A 15,173-nucleotide genomic window follows, 5' to 3' on the forward strand; every position below is an offset into this window, starting at 1 on the left:
CCTACTTAGATCCAAATTTGCTTTGTGTTGCCTACCTCTATTATATATTCTAAACGGGATGTATTTAGTTTACAATTTTGCAACCTAATTAACTCTTTTTTAAATATATGTAAGAGTTATACAAAACGTACTCCGAGTCAATAGTAATGAACAGTGACTTAAGCTTTTGAATGGGGAGGTGTTACAAGTTATAAATATAAATAAATAAAGGGAACAAGCAATCAAATGAGGTGAGGTCCGAAAATGCATTCCCTGAATGAACTCCAATTTGCTTACAGATTTTTTCCTCTTCACTTTCTCCCTCATTCTCCACCTAAACCAAAATCATCATCCATCCATTACAACCACGAGTACCTGATCTTTAGTTAGCAAATAATCAAGTTAATATTCAAATTATTTAGAACCATTTTTTAAACTTCCGATATTAAATGGATATTCGATACAATTGATAGGGACAAAAGATATTTACAATAACGACTACATAAAATTTATGTTTAAATTTTAAAAATTTATCGTGGTATAAATTAAGTATTTACACCAAACAATAGGTAGCAAATAATCTTTGTCTCCAATGAATTCCAGGATAGTGACAACCGAAGACTATCCAAGAAAATCAAGATTGTACCTCAAAAAAGAATAGAAAAAAGGGAAGAAACGTAATGCCACTAAATTCAGGTTGAAACTCTCGCTAAAAAAAAGATCTTGAAAAATCCAATAATATAATAACACTGAACAATGAGTTTGACTCAAGATATTTGAAAAATTCATTCACTGATAGAGTTTTTAAGATAAAAAATCTCAACAAAAATCGATAGAAACTGTAGCCTATCAATTCCAAGTTAATCGCATTCACAGTGGAAAAGAAATTTGATGAGCGAGAACAACGTTGAGCTGGGATCGTTGAACGCTAATGTACTTTTGCTTCCATATACTCGAAACATTGAACAAATGCATTGAAGATTTCATGTTACTAATAATATAATGGCAAAGAAGTTAATGTGTGACTTATAAATACAACTTCTACATATATTCACCCAGTTTGTACACATCACAACCAAGAATATAGATAAGCAAAAACCACACAACTTCATCGTATTTCTACTTTATATCTAACTCTCCCCATCATTTACCATTCATTCATTGATCTTTCTTTCTTTTATAGACTCAGGAAGATCATCAATTATACAGAATAACAAAAGAAAAAAAAAAAAAAAAAAAAAAGGATGAGCAGAAAAAGAATGAGAAACAATGAAATCATATTACCAGTTGGACGTCGTCTCGTCCACCAAATTGCGAAGCCACGCCTTTATCGGTTGCGTTGGCCATCTGAACCAAACATTCATTCTCCCGTTTCGTCTTCGAAAAATCATCCATTGAACTTAGAAAAGTTCCTCCGAGTTAAATTTGTTCCATGCTTCCTGTTGTTACGAGATAGAAACGGTTAACAAGCGCAAGTGCTCGTATAACATCGATAACAAACTGGAAATGTTCTTACCTTTAGAATGTCAAACACCTTCTCAGCAACGTACTTTTGCTGAAGAGTGGCACCTTTTTGCTGCACCTTATCAGGGTGAATGCATAGCGTGGCTTTCCTGTATACTTTCTTGACTGAATTTGGAATAACCATCTCAGTTAAAGAAACTGGCTGCCACCCACACTCAGGCCAGAGCACCTAATTGTATCATTTAACAGTGAAACAAACTACTCAGCCCATCACAACATACAACACTTGCTCGCAAAATTGTTTAGCTACTAAATTCACAACACTTACGTATTGCAAAGTTGATAAAAGAGCACGTAAATTGCCCTCCTTCCCTGCAGCCCAACGCTTGATCTCAGCATCCAGTGTTTCAGCAATTCTCTGCACGGAAAAACCGATTGTGTTGGAGAAGGTGAGGTTGTATGTACAGAGAAAGGCGAAAGATGGAGACGAAGAATAATCAATCGGCTCCACTTGCGGCAGCCATGGAGACTGCCCCTGCGACGTCGAAGCCGCCAGTGGTGGTGGAGAAGATGAGTAGAGGATTCAAAGGCCATGAAAATAAAAGATCTGGGTTGCTAAACCGAAAGGGCTCTGATACCATGACAATATTTGCTAAAACCCCCTCCCTAAATGAGGGTGAAATTCTCTATTATAACCCTCAAATAAATTACAAAAGAAAAGAACAATACATAGATACAAGATAGCTTTGCCTATGAGGGAAAATCTACAGAAATACAACTGAGCACCATTTTTCCTATCAGACAACATTGAGTACTTCATTATTTCATTGACAAATCTACGTTCAGTCAGAAAATTTAAGAAAAATAAATGAAAACAGGAAGAAACAAATAACGACAATATGAAAAACCAGGTTTTCTCCAATCCACTCAAGGAACATAGCTTCAAAGCAATAAAATCATAGTTCCAGCACGCACAGAAGAGAAATGGATGAACTTAGAAATGGAATAGTGTGAGATCCCACATCGGTTGGGGAGGAGAACGAAACACCCTTTATAAGGGTGTGGAAACCTTTCCCTAGCAGAAGCGTTTTAAAAACCTTGAAGGGAAGCCCGAAAGGGAAAGCCCAAAGAGGACAATATCTGCTAATGGTGGGCCTGGGCTGTTGCAAATGGTATCAGAGCCAGACACCGAGCGATGTGCCAGCGAGGAGGCTGTTCCTCGAAGGAGGGTAGACACGAGGAGGTGTGCCAATAAGGAACTGGGACCCAAAGGGGGTGGATTTGGTAAAGGTCGCACATCGATTGGAGAAAGGAACGAGTGCCAGCGAGGACGCTGGGCCCTGAAGGGGGGTAGATTATGAGATCCCAAATTGGTTGGGGAGGGGAACGAAACACTCTTTTATAAGGGTGTGGAAACCTTTCCCTAGCCAACGCGTTTTAAAAAACTTGAGGTGAAGCCCGAAAGAGAAAGTCCAAAGAGGACAATATCTGCTAGCTGTGGACCTAGGTGTAATAGAAAGAAAGGCAACATGTGTCAAGAAAATGCACTCACATGTCTCTCGGCTTGTTCCCTTTGCATTTGAAGATCTCGCTCATTTTTCTCAGCCAGAGCTTTTGCCTGAAACAATGCACACAAAGTTCAAAAGCCTCATAAAAGCAGTGCACATTGTATCTCTATTCTCAGCATCAATATGTTTTGTAATGCATATTTAAACAGAACATAGAAGCTTACCGCACGCGTTTGTACCCTCTGGTGGCGTTCCAATCTGGCTCTTCGTCTTTCCTCGCTCTCCCCATCGACTTCCTGGAATTCTCCAGAAGGTGGAGGACCTTTTCCAAAATAAATAGTTAAAGTCAACATTCGAGACCGAAGTCCAACATCTATTGAAGTGTATTAAGATGTAAAAGTACCTCCAAAGATAGATGAAAGATCATCAACAATATTAGTGGTTGAAGATGCTTTCCTCATACTTGATGAAGTGGTAGAAGGCTGTTTAGTTGTCTGCGGCTCTGGTCTACTTGGTGATTGGGAATCAAAGAAGTTGTCCTGAAAACAGTCCTTGATGAGAAACCAGAGATTGAAAAGAAAGCAAAGGGGACCGGGTTACAAGATTTACGAACTTAAGTCCTCACCATAGGGTTGGCCCTGGGCCTAGGTGCACTACTGGCTCTACCCATGCTGAAAAATGACTCAAGGTCGTTTTCGTTCTTCTGTTGGCTTGCCCTGGCTGCTGCTGCAGCCCTCTCTCGAGCATCTGCAGCAGCCCTTTCTCGAGCCTCTGCAGCAACTCTTTCCACGGCAACTCGCTCTGCCCTGCTCCTTGCTTCAGCTTCTGCCCTTGCAACAGAAGCTCTCTCTCGTGCTTCCTTCTCTTTTGCTTCTGCAGCTGCCTTTTCTACTCTTTCCCGTGCTTCTGCTGCAGCCCTTTCCGCTCTTTCTCGGGCCTCTCCTGCAGCCCTTTCACGGGCCTCAGCTTGAACTCTTTGAACTGCAACCCTTTCAGCACGTCCTCGAGCCTCTGCGTTTACCTTTTCAACAGCAGCCCTTTCAGCTTTTAAGCGAGCTTCAGTAGCTGCCCTCTCACGTGCTTCCCTTGTGGCCCTTTCAACAGCCTGTCTGGCTTTTATCCTTTCCATCTCAATCTCCCTAGCTCTTTCCCTTTCCTTCTCTAACCTCCTTTGTTCTTTCTCTTTCTCCTCTCTTTCCCTCTCAAGCTCCCTCGCTCTTTCTTTCTCTCGTTCAGCTCTCCGTTTCTCCTTCTCTTCCCTTTCCCTTTCTCGTTGGAACCGTTCATGATCCATGCTCTCCTCATCTTCAACTCTATTATTTCGCATGGCTTTCTCATCTCTATCCCAATATACAGATTCTTTACTTTTAGAAGTTCTTGTACTCTCTCTTTCCCTCACTTCCTTAGCATGCTTAAACTTAGCCTCTGCTCTATCCATTGCCTCCTTCATGGCTGCAGCAGCAGAGTTCATCTCTGCTTCTTCATTAGAAAGACCATTTACTAGATCTTCAGCATTACTCTGATTCCTTCCCATGGCAAATTCCTCGAGTTCATCCACCGAAGATACTTGATCTCTCGTTGAAGCAGAAGCAGAAGCAGAAGCAGATTTAGGAATCTGATAATGATGTGTAGAATTGGGAACTGAAGAAAAGTCATTAGCATTCATCTTTGAACTTCGAGACCCATACGGACTCGTTCCTTCTTTTGGGACTTGCTGCGGTATAGGAGGTGGCGGTCTTGAAGGGGGCGGAGCAACAGTGGGTTGTGTAAAAAGAGGAATCTCTGATACAGTGAGCCATATTTCATCTGATTCAACACTATCTTCAAATCTAGACGTATCGCCCATCACGTTTTCATCTTTCGGAGCTGGAGGAGATGTTGATTGAGGAACAAATTTATGAGAACTAGTTGGAACTGCAGGAATGTCGAACACCGGCTCATCAAATTGTCTGTCATTCTTAGCCGACACCTCCTTCTTCAAAGGTTGTCCAGAAGTTTTTCCAGATAGTTTCTCCATAGTATCTTTACTCTTAGAATTCTGAGGCCCAGCAGAACTTCCATCTACCTTAGGAGGACTCCTAGCCTTACCTCTATTATTCCCTTCTGATGAAAATGCAGGGACAGATTTACCAAGGCTAGCAAATGGGTCCATATCATCAAAACCTTTATTGTTTGCACCAGAGGAAGGGTAACCATCAAACTTTGGGCTCTTAAAATTACCGACGTCACTAGCTTCTTCATGGTGTGGATCATCACGCTCCCTTGACACGCCAAACGGGTTTTCCATTGGCATGGAGGACGTTTTACTTTTAACTGAATTTGGCTCTGATGACCAGCTGCCTCCTGAGTTCGACCTGAAAGTAATATTACAGGAAGATTTTTAAAAGATAAGGACGCGTTTATTAAAATCTAGGACACTAACACGACAAGGACGCATTTATTAAAATATATATCATTTTATTATTGTTATACAAGAAGGAAATTCAAAGTCAATAAGTTCATGGATTTATACGCTTAAAAATGAGTTTCATGAATTTCGAACCGACTCCTTTTGAGCACACCAAGAAACACTGTGCCATTAGTGAGCCACTACAATTTTCAAGTCAAACGGTTGTCCTCTCAAAAGAAAACTGCACACAAAGCCTCCTTTTCAAAGATCCTAGGAACAAATAGGATTGCCCCAAGATTCAGATGGCCTTCATTTTCCAAGATCCTCCTCGACCTCGATGCACCATCTACTTGTCCTAAGCTACTTGTGAGAATGAAGACAGTCCTACGTACCAACATGGGTCCTTTCAACATGATTTTCCTTACTAACATGTTTTTTAGAAATTTTTCCTAAGAGTTAAAATTGCTACAAACCAAAAATATCAAACGTTTTAGGTCACTGAACATGAAGGTGCATCTTTTTATGGTATAACTAACAATTCTTTTAAGTTTTTCTTTAACCATGCCTGCATCGCCCTTAATGTGTGACCGGTGGCATTTGAAAGGAATCTCTCCTTGTATGATGAAGTCGAGATCAATCAAGGAAAAAGTGGGTGGACATGTGACACGCAACTAGAGAGGTACATAAATGAGTTGGCATCACGTCCAAATTAGGGGATCCTATGGCTATGCAAACATGGTTAAGAAATGCTTAAAACGTTGATAGTTACTATCTATATGAAGAAGGTAGATCCTTTTTTCTCCCCAAAGCATCCTATAATGACAAACCCCAGCTTGGCACAAAAGTCTTCCATTCGAGGATGGGGTAGGAACTCCTTCAACATTTCTATACAATCTCTATGTCTAGTCCATCCCACACAAACTCCTAAAAATAAGTTTCAAACTACATAAGCAAAGTGATAACCCTAAAGAATATCATCAAGATCTTCCACAACTCTCCTACTCAAAATGTTCACTTTGAACATTCTTAGCTCAAAACAATCCTATATTGGATGACTTCATGAAAAAAAATTCTAACGATCACGTCAATGAGGGTAGAGTGTGCTAAAAGACCTACGTTGGTCTATAGGGATAGTCTTCATTGTCATAAGTAACTCGTGTAAGGTATATGACACATCTAAGCCCGAGATGCAGAAGAATGTTAGGACCGTCAAGTGCAAAATTCAAAATTTGAACGATTGGCCTAGGGCACTACACAAAGTTTCAAAAACGCACACACTTCACGGAGAAATCTGGAAGAGAAGAAATCCTTACACCTCAGTAATCTATTAAAGAAATCAATCACAATAACAGATAAAAATAGAGAGAACAGATCCATTTGCCTCAAAAAGACAAACTTCACCTCTTAGTTAACTTTACAAGATTGAAAAGCTTGTATTAAAGATTAATTGACTCAGTAATTTATAGCTTTTTTACAGTAAGATGTCAATAAATTTCCATATTCCGTCCTTTCAAATCTTGCTTCAAAATTTTGAGCTTTTCGACTTAAAACTTGACTATAATGCCATCTTCTCTTCTAAATTGAGAAGTTGTGAAGGGAAAGCCAAAAGTTCTCAGCTTTAAATGGAAAAGGCCCCGAATAGAAACACAAGCCTAAATTCTTTTCCCAATATTGAGTGATCATCTAATAGGGAGGGTCAATAGTGATATGAATCCTAAGGCTATTCAAGGACTAAAGCCAAGATTTATAAGGCATTGCAAAGCATTCAACGAGTTTGATGATTGGGGCTAAACAACTTATTGAAGAACAAGATCCATAGAAGTCAGCTTCAAAAATCCTAAAACAAATTTAAAAATCGAACCAGTAAAAGAACCCAAGAAATGTAAATACAGAATTACATTGAAGATCAAATATCTCGAGGGAAAGAAGATTGTTCCGTGTTCGAGATATGAATCACTCCACAGAAAAAAATAATCCAGTCAAACTTGAATAATTCTAATCATGCTAAATTACATAAAATTACAAAGAAATTTAATTCTACGGTAAAAGAAAGCACAAAGGCTCTTTTTATTGCATTTTCCAAGTCTCCCATCTACAAAGGAATTAGCTAATCTACCTGCATGAATGTTATAACAATGCTAACTTCGAAGTAACCTACCTAAAGAACATAGATGAAGGATTTAAAACTAAAATTACAAGAAACTAAGCAATAAATCCGAGATTAAAATCCATCGATCAGCCTTAAAAGCCTTTCTAATCTCTCGTGTATAAATGAAGCTCCACTTGACGTAGTTGCAAAGGTGGTTTCACTGGTAGATACTTGACTTGGACTTGTACTAAACGAACATTGAGATACACTTGTGTTAATTTAATACAGCTTAAATTCCTACCATGCAACTAGAATTCACTTTAATGCAACTCAACTTCATTTAATGAACTTGAGTTCAATTTTGGTTCGTCATAAATTAAGCCCGGGTGCATTTAATGCAACTCAAATCTAAAGATCTTCTTGGTATAAAACAAGTGAAATGAATTCCTTGCAATGTCTTATTAATCTTCTTGGCCTTATACCTTGAACAGCCTTAATCCATATCAGTTAGTTCTTGGTCGTAGTTCGCTGCAAAGGAAAAGGAGCAAATTTCCTCCTTGTTTGAGACATTGTAATTAGATACCAAATTTTTCTTGGTTAAATAGATGAACAAGAGTAAATGTGAGACCATGAATCCCATTTTACCTTTCAAGGAGGTTAGGAACTTGGAAAGGAGGTTGAACAAGAACAAAAATTAGGTAGGCAAACTTGACGAAAAAAGAGTCCGCAAGGCTAAATCTCCCTCACCGGAAACGATAGCATCGTTTCCATATCTCTAACCATTTAGAGACTCTCTCAATAACAGGGATTAGGAATCCAGCTTTTGAGTATAATTTTCCAATGGAAAACCAGGCAACAGCATTAGTCTCTTTTCATATTTTCGATGAAACGTTTCGCTTCTTATTAAAATTTAGCGATAGTTCTCGAGGGGATTGACTAGCACAGATTCTTACAAGAACTCCATGTATTAGCTACAAAGCAGCCCCATAAACCCAGGAAACAGCAACAATTCATTCTAAAGTGCCATGTCTATAAATCCAAACATAAATGCTGAATACAATGATTGCTGCAATGAAACATCAGTTCAAAAAAAGCAACCGAACTGCACAATTTAACATCAAAGGGTTAAACAATAAGTATGAAAGAAAGCAATCCAAACTCAAATTGATCAGTAAACAATTAAGAAGCTTAACTAAACTACAGAAGCCCATTTGAAGATTGCACACCATCACCATGTTATACCTGTCACCAGGGGAGCTGCTGCCTCTAAACCCAGGTATCAAATCATCAAAAGCAGGAATCTCTTTATCCTTACTCTTCGATACACCTCCCGATTTGCTAAATCCCCCAAGAAGATCATCGAATGCTGAATCTGCTTTAGGCGGCGAAGACATTGATGAAAACACATCATCATACTGAACTTTAGACGAGTTTTTCAAGCCCGGAATGCCATCAAAGATATCATCATCATACACGGGTTTATCATAAACCGGTAAGTTCGAAGCCACCGGTTGACCAGAATTACCAGCCCCATGAAACAGAGAGTCGAAATTAACATCGGATTCGCCAGCACGACTCTCCGATTTTCTGGAGAATCTGGACGACTCCCCAAGCAGATCATCGAGACCACCGAATTCGCGATTCTCATGAGCACTCACCGATCGATTAAGCGAATCATGGTCATCGGCGAGAGACCCAGATAGGGAATTGGAGTTCTTAGTGGATCGGAAGGAGGCACGAGATCCAAGATCGAAATTCGGGGAGGTGGTGGGGTTGTTGATATTGGAAGTACCCTTTGAAGCAGCCATTGGGGCGGCTTTACCTTGGGGCTTGAATCCATAATTGGTAGCTAGAAGACCCTCAAAGTCGTTCATGACGATGAGTTAAAATACAAATACAGAGTGATTGAGAAACAAAAACACAACGATACAGAGAGAAGAAAAGTAAAAATTGGGAGAGGGAAAAGGGATCGCCGAGGAAGAGAAGGAACGGAGATGAAGAGATCTGAATTCGGAGGGGGGAGAGGGAGAGAGAGAGAGAGACCTCCTGCAATGAAGTGCAGGGGGCATACGGTGGAGGATCGAGAGAAGAAATGGATGGTAGAATAGAATCAACGAAGAGGGATTAGTGGAATTAACCCACTTCTTAATCTTCCCTTTATTTATTTCCAACATTTGTGTCAAAACCAAGATCGGGATGTTTTCTTTCATCGTACTCTATTTATTGTACGAAATGAACTTAATTTTTTTCCAGGTTTGAAATGAGTTGAATTTAAATTTTTTTATGTTTGGAGTGTAGCAAAAAAGAAAAGAAAGACGTTTTAGAGTTCAATTGGATCAATTGGTGCACTCAAATGGCGGAATCTCTTACTGTTACCGTTCCATAGATCATGTGCCAACTGAGTGATGCCCCACAACCTATCATTAATACATGTAATGGATTCTACTACGACAACTTTAGTCCTAATAATCCTAACGGCCCAAAAATGTTTACTGAAAATGTAACGACTCAAGCCCACCGCTAATAGATATTATACTTTTTGGGCTTTCTCTTTCGGCCTTCCTATCAAGGTTTTTAAAACGTATTTGCTAGGTTTTGTATGCGCGTTTCTTTCCCACGGCGACTATCGGTTCTGGATTTTTCTCTTCAAGGTTCTTCCAGGACTTAATGGTCTTTGGGTTAAATGTCTCCACCATGCGACGGGTCTTTGGGTTCAAACCCAAAACAAATTTCTGCATCATCTTTTCCTCAGTGTCTACTAATGACGGTACGAACGTCTTCAACATCATGAACTTCTGGTCATACTGATCTATGATGCGTTCGCCCTGAGTCAGATAATTGAACTCTTGTTGTTTCTTGACGCAGGTTTTTTTCTAGTAATATTGTTTCAAGTAGGCTTCCTTAAACTTGTCCCACGTCATGATCCCCCTCCTGGGTTAATACTACTTTTGTTATCTGCCCACCAAACTTCAGAGTCCTTTTGTAGCATATAGGTCGCGCAGACTACCTTGTGGTCGTCTAGGCATCTCATTGATTCGAAGGTGGTTTCCATAGTTGCGATCCACAATCTGAGCTACTGTGGGATCTTCCTTCGAACCAATGAAGGGACGTGGGCGTACCATTTGAAGTCCTGTAGCCAGTTCACCCCTCTGTCGGGTTGCGAACTATTGGCTTGTTGTGTGGCCACCATAGTTTGCATCATTGCCTGGAATGACTCCCACATTAATCGTGTAGTGGGATCCAATCCAGCCACTGGTGCTATCGGAGGTGGTGCAGCTTGTGGGGGAGGTGCGACTTCTAGAGAAAGTGCAGCTTGTGGAGGAGGTGCAAGTTGTGGAGGTGGTGCAGGTTGGGGAGGTGGTTCCATTTGGTGATACAACTAGTGGTGCAGGTGCACAGGGTCAGTTGTCGACCCTTCTTGGGAAGAGTTCCTTCCAGCCTCTCCTCTTCCCCTTTCTCTAGTGAGGGGTCGTCCTCTTCTTCTTCTATCTCTTATGCGTCCTTGAGCAACATAGTTTTAGAAACTAAAATAATTCTATCTAAATCTATTGTTCGCTAATAATATTATATTATAGTCTACTATATATAACATAAAAATAAATAATACTATAGCTTACAAACATGTCATATCATAGAAGCATACATTAACATAAAATTCGATATTTAAAGCCAATCACATTAAATATCATCACAAAAATGTTTGTCATTTTCTCATCCTACGTAAGGCGTACCTGACGGTGACGGAGCATCGATGATTGGACTGTGGAACATGTCAAACCTACGTCGTAGGCTAGTCTACAAGATCTATAACCTAGAACTTTGATACTAAGTCTTGGAATAACCTCCAGAAGAGAAAAACCCAGAATCGATGGTCGCCATGGAAAAGAAACGCCCATACGAATCCAGGCAAACGGATTATACAAAGTTGATCAAGAGACCCCGTTATCATGACAGGTGACCTGCTCCGCCGCCAGTGGACAGAAACCCCAAGGATACAAAGAGGGGACAGGGACGTGAAAAGCCTTTATGTCGCGATTGTGGGAAACAACACTAGGGAAAATGTATGGCAAGCTCTGGGGTATGCTTCAAGTGCGATCGTGTAGGTCACACAGCCAAATACTGCACTGGAAAGGACACGAGGAACCCAAAGGGACCACCTAGAGGCCCAGGCAGTGGCGAACACCCCATGCAAACCCGCGCACAGCCCAGGGCATATGCAATGACCAGTAAAGGTGTGGGAACGGCTGGCATCGTGGTGACAGGTACCCTTTCTATTATACTAGGACACTTTGCATTAACATTGTTTGATTATGGCTCTACACATTCTTTTGTTTATCTGTCTTTTGTTAGTCAAGTAAGGTTCACCGTAGAACCCTTATTGCATGTGTTGTCTGTTGGCGCTCCAGCGGGGTAGACCTAGTTATTGAAAATAAGGTAAAAGATGGACAAATAGTAGTAGTTGGACGAACTATCCATGTACACTTGAAAGTAGTAGATATTACAGATTTCGACGTCATATTAGGAATGAATTGACTAGCCGAAAACTGCTAGCATAGACTGCCATAAGAAAGAAGTACTATTTACGGCACCAAACAGACCTAACTTTAAATTCAAAGGAACTTGCATGGGAGCCACCCCAAAAAAGAATGTTGATGGTGGAAGCTAAATGCCTGGAGCTACAAGGGAGCTGGGCTATACTAGCCCGTGCAATAGACACAAAGGGAAAAGAGAAAATAATGGATGTGGTACCAATAGTAAACGAATTTCCAGATGTCTTCGCAGAGGACTTGCCAGGAGTCCCTCCTTCACGAGCAGTAGACTTTGGGATAGAACTTGAATCAGGAACGAGACCCATCTCCAAAGCACCATACTGCATGGCCCCAGCGGAATTAAAAGAACTTAAAATACAACTACAAGACCTATTAGGCAAAGGTTTCATTCGACCTGCGTATCCCTTTCGGGTGCACCAGTGTTGCTTGTTAAAAAGAAAGACGGTTCGATGCACCTATGCATTGACTATAGAGAACTAAACAAGAGAACAATATAGAACAAATACCCACTGCCACGCATCGAGAACCTATTCGACCAACTCCGAGAGGCTATGATATTTTCCAAAATAGATGTCTGATTAGAATACCACCAAATTAAAGTCAAAGACAAAGATGTACCGAAAATAGCATTTCAAACCAGATATGGTCACTACGAGTATCATTTGGCCTCACCAACGCTCCAACGATGTTCATGAAATTAATGAACCGTGTATTCAAGGAGTGTCTAGACACGTTTGTGATCGTGTTCGTAGAAGACATCCTAATATACTCGAAAACGGACCAAGAACAAAAAGCCCTAACCATATGGAGGGAAAACAAGTTGTATGCCAAATTTTTCAAATGTGAATTTTGGCTACGAAAAGTTTTGTTCTTAGAATACGAAGTGTCTAAAGACGAAATTTTAGTGGACCCCACTAAGATAGAAGCTATCACGAAATGGGAACACTCAACTGCGGCCATCGAGGTACGTAGTTTCTTCAAGCTCATCCAAGAGGCTGGACTTTATGTTGTCATGAGGACCTTACGTGTGTGCCAAGTGGAACTACGGAGGCTTTCCACTATAGTTGCACAATATGCTCGGAATCCAACTAAGAACTGACAATCAAGTCTACAAGAATGAAATGCAAACTTTCACGACGAAAATAGTGAATATGTGTAAACAAGCCAACCTCTTTGCATCACAAGGAGGGCTAGTAATCTTTAGCTCAAATCGAGGACGAGTATGGAAGCGTGATGACACCTTATGGAAATGCAGGAAAAATATATATCAATTGGTGCACTCAAATGGTCGAATCTCTTAATATTGGCGTTCCATGGATCATGTGCCAATAGAGTGATGCCCCCACAACCTATGTTTAATACATGTAATGGATTCTATTGCAACAACTTTAGTCCTAGCAATCCTAACAGCCAAAAATGTTTAGTGAAAATTGGTTGGGATGGTTCAAGAAATGGGGTGAAAAAGACCCTTACAACTGTAGAAGATGTACCCTTTTCTGTGGCAAGATTTTTTCGCTCAATATATTTCAATGAAGATGCGAAGAAAATGCTGTTAAAATTATCAAAAGTTATTTCAATTCATACCACATTTAAGAAGAATGAAGTTTCATAGTTATAAATTTTGGGTGGATTACAATTTAGAGTAATTTAGAGTTATTGTATTTCAACTTTGGGTGGATTACAATTTACAAGATATTGGGCGAAAGAGTTACTGTAATGTGCAGATGGGTGGCTTATCAAGATTGACTTCATCCGAACAGAGGAACAACTTGGAGAAATCTTCACCAAGTCTCTGGCGCGGGTAAAATTTGAGGAACTACGCTCAAAGATCGGAGTTCAAATAATAAGGTAGATATAACACATGTTTTAAGAGGAGATTGTTAGATAAAAGCGACGTGCTAGTAGTATAATTGTATAATTGTAGCTGGCCATTAGTTAGCCACTTTGTTTTAAATACTACATAGAAACATTTGTTTGAGCAAAAACAAGCTTTCCATTCTCTTGCTCTTATTTTCTTCCAAAGTTTTAGCTCCCTAGCTTTCTTCCAAACATTTCTTCTTATTTTTCTTCTTCCAAAGATTTTTTACTGCTCTCACAAGCGGTCTCAGTCAAAAGACAGCACCCACTTGATGAATAACAGGAACTTAAATCAACTCAAATGACTTTGGCAGATCGGTAACTTTAACGAAATTCTCTAACCAAGCAACATGAGAGATGTTCTGCTTTTGTACCAGCTTGGTCTATGAGCATTCTTGATGGTTGCAACAAGGAGGTTTACAACACTGCAAATGTTAATTCTCAAACATCTATATACGTGAAAGAGCAAAACTAGAAGGAAAATGCACGACTCTCCTGGACTTGGGCTTTGGATCCCATGAGAGACACTCTACCAGGAAAGGGTAGATTTAAGGCACACCTTCTTTCCGAACAAAACGGAATCATTAGTGAGACTGAAGAATGTTGAGATATGATTCAAAGTATTCAAAATGAAGATATGATTTGAAGTAGTTGAGATATGATTCAAATATTCAAATATTCAAACTACCAAGATTTTAGGAGATTTTAGGAGATTGTTAGTAGATTTGAATTTATCTAGATTTGCATGATTTACTATTTCTGGTTCAGTGTATTAGGTATAAATACTGAATTGTGTAACCCTCTAGGCATCAAGTCAGTAGACATTAATAAAGCACTGCAGCTTCTATCTATTTTATCTATTCCTATCTCTTTCACTATCCCTCTTTCCAACAATTTTGGTATCAGAGCCAAGTTCGTTCAACACGAGGGCGAGTGATTATTTTCTTTTCCAAAACGAAAATGGCAGTAGTTGGTTTTTCTTTCTTTACACCGTTGTTGCCAATCTTTAATGGTGAGAAGTATGAGTGGTGGAGCATCAAGATGAAGACCTTGCTCAGATCGCAGGAGCTATGGGACTTGGTGGAGTACGGGTTCGTTGATATATCACAACCCACAATTGAAGAAAAGGAGACACTAAGCGAAACCAAGAAAAATGATGTCAACGCTCTATTCATTATTCAGCAAGCAGTTCATGAGACTATCTTTTCACGAATTGCAGCAGCAACCACATCAAAGCAAGCATGGTCAATTCTACAGGAGGAGTTTCAGGGAGATTCAGAAGTCATAACAGTGAAATTTCAATCTTTAAGACGTAATTTTGAAACTTTGCTCATGAT

The 15,173-nt window shown here is 39.9% G+C and overlaps 1 protein-coding gene and 1 pseudogene across 3 annotated transcripts; one reads left to right on the top strand and one right to left on the bottom strand.

The window, feature by feature from the left end:
• Positions 1-117: 117 nt before the first annotated feature.
• Positions 118-9,558, bottom strand: LOC111795717 (auxilin-related protein 1). Of its 3 annotated transcripts, none has more exons than XR_002815238.2 (9): positions 8,672-9,558; positions 3,577-5,305; positions 3,355-3,490; positions 3,176-3,273; positions 2,996-3,061; positions 1,772-1,861; positions 1,496-1,672; positions 1,264-1,418; positions 118-359 (listed from the first exon to the last, which is right to left on the bottom strand). XR_002815238.2 is itself a non-coding variant. In XM_023678283.2 (8 exons), the coding sequence occupies exons 1-8, from the start codon at positions 9,301-9,303 to the stop codon at positions 1,380-1,382; spliced, it is 2,967 nt and encodes a 988-aa protein (XP_023534051.1). In that variant the 5' UTR covers positions 9,304-9,558; the 3' UTR covers positions 1,002-1,379. The 3 variants fall into 3 exon arrangements, 1 of the variants encoding a protein (XP_023534051.1); XR_002815239.2 differs by having other exon boundaries at positions 119-313; XM_023678283.2 differs by lacking the exon at positions 118-359 and having other exon boundaries at positions 1,002-1,418.
• A 2,523-nt stretch (positions 9,559-12,081) lies between these two features.
• LOC111794961 (beta-galactosidase 15 pseudogene) lies at positions 12,082-13,591 on the top strand (annotated as a pseudogene).
• The last annotated feature ends 1,582 nt before the right edge of the window (positions 13,592-15,173 follow it).

The sequence above is a fragment of the Cucurbita pepo genome, chromosome 10 (genome assembly GCF_057944985.1).
Source record: "Cucurbita pepo subsp. pepo isolate OVF chromosome 10, ASM5794498v1, whole genome shotgun sequence".
Taxonomy (NCBI): domain Eukaryota; kingdom Viridiplantae; phylum Streptophyta; class Magnoliopsida; order Cucurbitales; family Cucurbitaceae; genus Cucurbita; species Cucurbita pepo.

Bases quoted from the DNA above. Each gene is read 5' to 3' on its own strand.
- LOC111795717 (XM_023678283.2), bottom strand. From the start codon at position 9,303: ATGAACGACTTTGAGGGTCTTCTAGCTACCAATTATGGATTCAAGCCC. The intron at 3,491-3,576 runs GTGAGGACTTAA...GACTGTTTTCAG, and splicing joins GGCCCAGGGCCAACCCTATG to GACAACTTCTTTGATTCCCA. The intron at 1,673-1,771 runs GTAAGTGTTGTG...TGATACAATTAG, and splicing joins TTTTATCAACTTTGCAATAC to GTGCTCTGGCCTGAGTGTGG.